Source organism: Sprattus sprattus (assembly GCF_963457725.1).
Source record: "Sprattus sprattus genome assembly, chromosome: 12".
In the NCBI taxonomy this organism is placed as follows: domain Eukaryota; kingdom Metazoa; phylum Chordata; class Actinopteri; order Clupeiformes; family Clupeidae; genus Sprattus; species Sprattus sprattus.
In genome coordinates, this window is record NC_137910.1 from 23,113,667 (window position 1) to 23,121,480 (window position 7,814).

The 7,814-nt window shown below is 42.3% G+C and overlaps 1 protein-coding gene across 1 annotated transcript; it reads left to right on the plus strand.

Annotated features, from left to right (window-relative positions):
• The first annotated feature begins 374 nt into the window (after positions 1-374).
• pdlim1 (PDZ and LIM domain 1 (elfin)) lies at positions 375-7,814 on the plus strand. The gene is made up of 7 exons (XM_080849191.1): positions 375-470; positions 1,172-1,323; positions 2,042-2,126; positions 4,016-4,200; positions 4,723-4,865; positions 5,460-5,577; positions 7,014-7,814. Exons 1-7 carry the CDS (start codon positions 378-380, stop codon positions 7,198-7,200), a joined length of 963 nt encoding a protein of 320 aa, XP_080705317.1. The 5' UTR covers positions 375-377; the 3' UTR covers positions 7,201-7,814.

Here is a 7,814-nt window from a genome sequence, read left to right on the forward strand (position 1 = left end):
CGACCCACAGTCTGCAACGGACATGTTTGGGTTTGCCTTGAGAGAATAGTCCCAGCCGCTTGCTGCCAGGAATCCAAAATTTGGGAGCGGCGCATTCCACATCCTGGGATTTGGCTCTACCATAAATGGTAAACTTGCGTCTAATCTAATGACGTAACGTTACTCCCCTAAACAAACATTGGAGCCACATTCTTATCAGAGCACACTTCTGAGCAAACTATTCGCTGAATTATCTTGAAGCACCGCCTCTTCCTACTGTGTCTTTTAGAACACAAGAGCACCTCCCGGTTTCACTGTAGAGTTTATTGAAATCCCCTGCTTCAGAAAGTGGGCTTTTTTTTTGCAGTCCAGGAGATATTCAGTAAAGTTTTCAAATCATGCCCCTGCGGGTTGTTATGGAAGGTCCTGGGCCTTGGGGATTCCGTCTGGTCGGTGGGAAGGATTTCGAACAGCCACTGACCGTCTCACGTGTAAGTGTCTCTTAACATGCTTGTTATTTTTTTTAACAAGTTAGGCAGAGTCGATTTGTCCACCAGTTGAACTTGGCCTTGTGTGTGAGATTGCTAGTCCTGTACCGCGGGAAGCGTATTCACACACAACAGTCGTCTTTCTCTGTGTAACCGTATCACCCCCAACATTTAGTTTCGTGCCATGATGTTTAGAAAAGTCTTGTTTTAAATGTATAATGTGAATCTTGAATGACAAGTAGTTACGATTTAACACAATCTCGCTAACTTTTTTGTAACTTACTGCAGTGCACTGAACAAAGATTTCGTGCCACTCCCCTGTAACATATGGATTTAAGCCTTCTGATATAGTGCAACAATATCACGATTTCTCAGGAAATCGTTTCGTAATAACTGGAAAACATAGTCTTAATATTAAACTGTACATCCCGTTCATATAGTCAATCTTTGTTACGAAGAGGACAGATATATTCTTTGGAAAGAGAAAATAACTCGTTAGCTTTGTTATTGTTACATGACTGTTTGGGGTATGGGCCTTTTTTCAAATAAGGTGATCTGGGATAAAAAGCTTCAACTTAATGAGATGTCAGAAGTAGTTTGGAATAAAATAACTAATGCAAAAGGAGTTATTGTAATGATGTTGCCCTTGCAGATGATGATGATGATGATGATGATGATGATGATGGTTCACCACGATTTACCAGGTTACCCTTGGGAGTAAAGCGGCCCTGGCCAACCTCTGTATTGGAGACACGATCCTGGCCATAGGTGGGGAGCCAACTGAGGGCATGACTCACCTGGAGGCTCAGAACAAGATCAAAGGCTGCTTGGAGGAAATGGCCCTCTCCATTGATCGGTATGGCATTACTAATGGCCTGATGGCTTGCACAGGCTTGCATGAACGTCCTGTGTAGCCTTTCTTGTGTAGTCACTGTTGTGATGTATGTATTCTTTTCACAGGCGGTAAATGTTATTATCAGTATGAAGACACTGTACATATGCATTCAAGTCATGCGATAACTTGCTAATGTATGTCCAAGCATTTGTTTTGTCGTGTACGAATTCCATGAGTGAGAGGAACTTAAAACTCAGTTACCACAGTTCCTGTGCTTTAAAAAAAGTATGAGTATGAGGATGATGCTGTAGCGGAACCCATTGGGTGTGTGTGTGGTTTCAGCTCAGCAGTTCTGTAGGCCTGTGTTTGCATAAGGTGGGAGAAGCTGGTAGCCAATGGTGAAGTAGACTGGTTGTTGAGGGCTTTGTACTCCCACTTCAGTTAATGGCTTTTGACGTTCTTTGTGCTGCTCCTGTGTTTTCTGATAAGACCTTCTCTACTATGCTTAAGCGCTTAGCAACTTTTTTCTGAGTAATGTGTGCTGTCAATGCTCTGTGCGAAACTCAACCTGGTTGTCGTAAATATAAATTTGACTCAACCTGCTGACGTGGGAACTGTGGAAACAGCCTGAGGTACATGAAGCTTTCAGTGCTTACAGTGTTCTGCTTTGGCACGAGTGCTGTGAATGCCCTGTTACATGACACTGTTAACGAGCACAGATATGCCTCTTTTATTGAAGGTCAGAATCCAAAATGTGGTCCCCGCTAACAACGGATGAAGGCAAGACCAACCCTTACAAGATGAACCTGGCATCGGAACCACAGGTACACCTCCTTTGTTTAGAAGACTGTTTCCTCGGTCATGCTCCCACTTTCACAGAGTCCCACAAACTGTCATCTCCCCTGTTAGCACAGAGCTGTGTTCTGCCTCAACTGTATGTGGACATTAAGCAAATGCTTGTGTGACCATGTACCCAGCGGTGATGTCACTGTTTTGGGTCCTAACAAGAAATCTCCTAGGAGACCAGAAGGTCTATCACTCACACCATGACGCAACAGGCTACCGCTGCAAGCCAGAAAGGAAGTGGGAGGTCAAAGGCGGGGAGTGAATGTGTAGACGAGGGGGAGGTTAGGAAGTGTGTTCGCTCACACACTAGAGGGGGGGAGGGAGAGAGAGAGGTAAGGCAGGTGAGGGAGGATTTTTGCTTTTCTATGGGGTAGTGCGTAAACTAGAGGACGAAAGATAAAAGTGTGAATCAGCAGTTTGGTTATAGCTTGGACGCAGCTATCTGTAAAGATATGATTATGTCTCTTGCACTACACGGTTAATGTCATGTAATGCTAAAAAAATGGTCAGTGGTTGCATATCTTTTTTTTGGTCCTTCCTTGTACGCCTCCATTTACGCATGTTCTCCCCTACGCACTCCGATCACGCCCACAGCACTTAACTTCAGAATGAAGGCGGGCTTGTGAAGGAGGCGTATTTAAAATACGACAACCTCGTTTGTTTTGACTGCCGGGAAAACGTGGGGCATGGACTTTCATATTAACTTTGTGAATGTCATTCAAATCCATGGAAAACATAAACCAGTATTACGAATAAGGTCGGACACTCATGGCCACTCGTGACTAGCTCTTTCCCATCTTTAATTGAAGATTTTATTGAACTATTTACCAGGTTTGTTCATAAGATCATGTGATTTTCTGTTTCTGAAAAATACCCTAGACCTAATATGTTACCTTACATTACATTGTTAATAGAAATAGTCTACTGCTATTCCACTAAATTTGACACACGAATATTGGGCTTCTGTACCTGTTCTGTTCCCACCTTCTTGTACTGGTACAATAATGTTACAAATGTGCCTACTGCTGTCATAAAAGGCAATATGGTATTTCGCCCTGTAGTGGTGCTTGACTCGAAGCCCTCAGAAGCAGGTAGCTGAAAAGCGCATAGGTCAAGAGCAGCTTACACATAAAAGGTGTTTACATAAGAAACACTAAGATTTTGAGTTTGCTCTGCCTTCATGGCACGGAAATCAAAGACTTAAGGCAAGTGAAGAGTACGCGTAGGCTCTACAGTGTGTAGCCACACCCTTTACTTGCACACATCAGAGAATCATGCTCATACTCACTAAAGGCTTCTTAGTCTTAGTGTAGCAAAATGGATATATACTCAGGCAGGCTCTGTGAATATGTATAACCCACCATGTGAGTTCATAATCATACAGCTGTCTTGTCCTTAGGGGCCTGTGTTGTTAGAAAGCCTTTATTTAAACCTCTTCTTTTGTGTACACTTTTCATAGACCGACAAGTTTTGTCAAGCCTCTGCAACAGCAGCAAAGCACAACAGCTTTTATTTTGTCTATCAGCTCATTTTGTGTGCAGCTGACAATACAGCACCTACCAGCATCAATCAACAAAGCACAAAGACGTGGTCTTCAGTGCATTTTGTGTCGTTTCCTCAAACCCCTGGTGTCAACCATCTGTTATTGTGTCTACTCTTGTTATTAATGTTAAGTTTTTGGTCCAATCACATCGTCCAATCTCCCTTGTACTTCGCTTTGGACAAAAGCGTCTGCTAAATGACTAAATGTTAATGTATATATTTTTACCAGGCCAGGATTGGTTGAGAACATCTTAGATCATGGTTAGTAAAAATGTGTGCATTTAAACTCACAGACTTTCATTTGTTTTGCCCAATCCTCTCTCAGGAGGTGAAACCCATAGGCGCTGCCCACAATAGGAGTGCCATGCCCTTCTCCCCAGCCGGCTCCAAGGTGGTCACCAGCCAGTACAACAACCCGGCTGGCCTGTATTCTTCTGAGAACATCAAGAGCTTCAACACTGCTGTGGATGATGTCCAGACGGTGGCCACCTCCAACGAATCTGGCAATGTGTAAGAACCTATACCTCTGTAATTGCTTTTTCTGTTTGCATTGTCCTAACTCTACAATTAAGCTGTTTTGTATTTAGGGATAGACTTATGTTGGCAGTGTGTAACCATTGTAAATGTCGGGCTCTTGCTCCTTCTTGCCTGTTGTCCTCTTCAATACAAGCAGTGACTTGCAATTTGAGACATAGTTTGTGGTTCAATCTGTCCCTAAGATGAATGTTCTGGTAATTAGGGATGGACTGAGGGTGCTCGTTTTAAACATGAGTTCTTACTCGTTAGGTTAGTGGTCTGCTGTTGACGACATCAGCCAGAACTTATTTATCAATACTTTTACTGTAGTCCTCCCTTTTTTGACATTTCACATGGACCAAGGGGCTCTTAGAAAAGATAGAAAAGGGCTGTGTATTGGCATAAGCACCGTCCTTATCCTTCATCAAGGAATGCTTGGGTATGTTTGGCATGTCTGGGACGGTCAGGCTTATTTTCCCTCTTGAACTGAGCTGACTCCTCTGCCTCCTGCTGCAGGCCAGATTCCACCAAGGCTGCCGGGAAGCCTGGGATTCCCGCTGACTCGGAAGTGTACAAAATGCTTCAGGAGAACCAGGAATCCAACGAGCCGCCCAGACAGTCTGCATCTTTCATGGTGCTGCAGGAAATTCTTGAAACAGGTGTGCCACTTGGCTCTGTGAATTCAGCGATTGTTTGGATCTGGTTTTCAAATGCATTTCTGTATCTCAGAGTCCCTTAGGATCGATATGTTAGATTTTCAGTATCAGTCTAAATCATGAAAGGTGATATGGAATAATACTTTAACAATTATGAAGTGCTACCACTGTGTTCTAACCTCCATTGCATATTGCCACTAATCAAATCAGATTCTGATCTGTGGCATTTGCAGACCACATACTGGTTGGTTCAGCTTGTTCTTGTTTGTGTCGCAACATCAAAACTGCTTCAGCAAGTTTTTAACTGTATGAAATGAGACTACAGCACATGTTGATGTGTTTACAGTTGACACATTAGGCATGTACACTTCGCATTGAAAATGTATTTGTCAGGATCATCCTGATTTCACTACAGTAAAAGACTTTAAGTAAGTAAGACTTTTGTGTGTAATGTAATCTGAAAAGCCTTTTTCAACTGTGCATAAACTGTACCGGAAAAAAGGAACTCTTGGTTTGTCAGCAGCTAGAATTAGTCATTCATAGCAGTCTTGCAGCCACAGTGGTGCCATTAAGTCTGATGATGTCTTATCACAACAGGAGACCCCGAAAAACCCTCAGGCTTCAGGAGTGTGAAGGCTCCCTCCAACAAAATGGGTGCCTCTGTGGGGAGAGCAGACAAGCTGCCCATCTGTGACAAATGCGGCTCAGGGATTGTGTAAGTATCCCTCACCTGTGTATTGCTTATGGTCTGTCTACCTGTGAACTTCGAACTAGCCAACCGTGCAGGGTTTAGAGTGCACTATTGAAAAAAGAACTAAAACCTTTATTATCAAGGTAAATAGAAATTAAACCGTACTGACTTAGTAGTTGGACTAAGTTGTTGCTGTAGATTCATTGTAACACTGCAGAAGTGTACCCTTTTGGATAAGCATTGTTACTATTAAAAAAACACAGTACAGATGATTCCTTTATTGCTTTGAGCCTTATTTGCACATTTGTCGCCACCTTGTGGCTGCTCAGAAAGCTTTCAGCTGGTGTCAAGCATTCTTATGTTTGGTTGATATATTACCCTATCGGTGTAGGGAGGGTTGATATGAAGTGTTTCTGCCAACAGCTGCCTTCCTGGAGTGTTGATAACCCCATCTTATGAGGTGTTAAGGCTTGAGAGGCACCTTAGAGCTGATCATATATGGCTGCTCAGAGACTACCAGACCAGATTGTATGACAGTTGTGTCCCTCGTTACCAGTCAGGGTCCAGGATCAAATTCTCTGAACATCGTGGCAAGGTCACTGTATTCCTCACAGTCCCAACACTCTGGCCAGTTTTAAAGTTACCAGCAGCATAAAATTCACACCCTTGTTAGAATTCAGGTTTCCCACGGGTCATGGAGTTTTAAATCCCATTTGGCCAGCCTGGAAAAGTAATGGAATTCAGCAAATTACTGAAAAGACTAGGAAAAGTCTACAAATTTGATTATGTTGTATGTAGGTCTAATGAAATGAAATGTAATGGTATTGTATTCTGCCATGGAGAATGTTTCAGTGTGTCTCTAGCCTATGAGAAAATGAATGGAAAATGTTGTTGTTTTACTTTTTATTCAATAATTAGGGCCAACCTGTGCAATAAAGTACATGCACTTGTTGATAAAGATCTTTGAAAAGAAATGGTGACTATGAAAAAGGGTGTGAACCCTGAATGTTGCTGTATGTCCCCTTGGTGTGATGAGCTGTTCGCTGACTGTCCTTATGATCTATAACAAATCTAGTGTAGATCTGTGGAATGCACAGTAACTGATTGTCCTTATTCTGATGGCTGTTAATATCATGAAAGGGACAAACAAGACAAAGTTTTGATAAAGGGAGTAGTAAAGAGACCAAGCAATCTGGGACCGCCCAAACCACTTGACTCGAGTTATGGCATTTGACTGTGGTTTTATCTTGACAATGGAAAGCAAGTGAAAGGTCGCCTCAGGTCAAAAATGGAAGTGGTAACTATTTTTAAGCACTTAATTATTCACCTTTGTGAAGTGAGATTGTTTACTGTCAAAATCTGTCATTAATCTTGTTAGATGAGTAAGTAGTGTGCTGCAACCATTCTGTTTGTTGATGGATGAGAGGTTTCTAGCAATTTGTTTTGTTTCCGAATCGCAGGGGGATGGTTGTGAAACTGCGAGACAAGTTCCGCCACCCAGAGTGCTACACCTGCTCAGACTGCGATATCAACCTCAAGCAGAAGGGCCACTTTTTTGTGGAGGACAAGATCTACTGCGAGAAGCATGCACGTGAACGGGTCACCCCGCCCGAGGGCTACGATGTGGTCACGGTCTTCCCAAAGTAGAGTGCCAATATGACTTCCCGAATTTCCAAACTGGAAACGAGACTGGACCAAATTTCACAGGAATTACCTGAAAACATTCCAGAAATGTAATGAGTTCCATAAATGGAAGTGGTTGACTGCACATGGCATTGTCAGAGTGATCAGATTGGTGTCACCAGTCTTACGTATGACAGGATTATGATGTGTATTAATGCTGCCATTTAGTATGTAAAATGTTTGCACATATACTTTTGGAAAATGTATAAGTATAAAAGTCCTCGGATAAGGCTTTCAGAAGGGTGCCACAGAAAGAAAATGGTTCAAACTTTGGGTATAGCACACATGCTAAATCAGAATATCCTTCAAGCAAATATGCCAAAAACTGCCTCAAATTAAGCCAAATCTGTGTTTGTACCTTTTTATATGATGAATTTGTAAATACGTCCAGGTTGTAAGAACACTGAACCAGTGTATGTCTCATATTTTAAGCCAGCTTCAAGACAGGCTCAACCATCACTTTATTTGATAGAATAACTTTCTACGCCCTTCATGATGGGTTTATATGAATCACCAAAAACAACAGACTCTTGAAATACATGTAACTAAATAAATAAATAAACGTGTTTTTACTTGAA

Excerpts from the sequence above, each read along its gene's own strand:
- pdlim1 (XM_080849191.1), top strand. The coding sequence starts at position 378 with ATGCCCCTGCGGGTTGTTATGGAAGGTCCTGGGCCTTGGGGATTCCGT. Across the intron at positions 4,866-5,459 it reads GCAGGAAATTCTTGAAACAG|GAGACCCCGAAAAACCCTCA; the intron begins GTGTGCCACTTG and ends TTATCACAACAG. Across the intron at positions 5,578-7,013 it reads AAATGCGGCTCAGGGATTGT|GGGGATGGTTGTGAAACTGC; the intron begins GTAAGTATCCCT and ends TCCGAATCGCAG.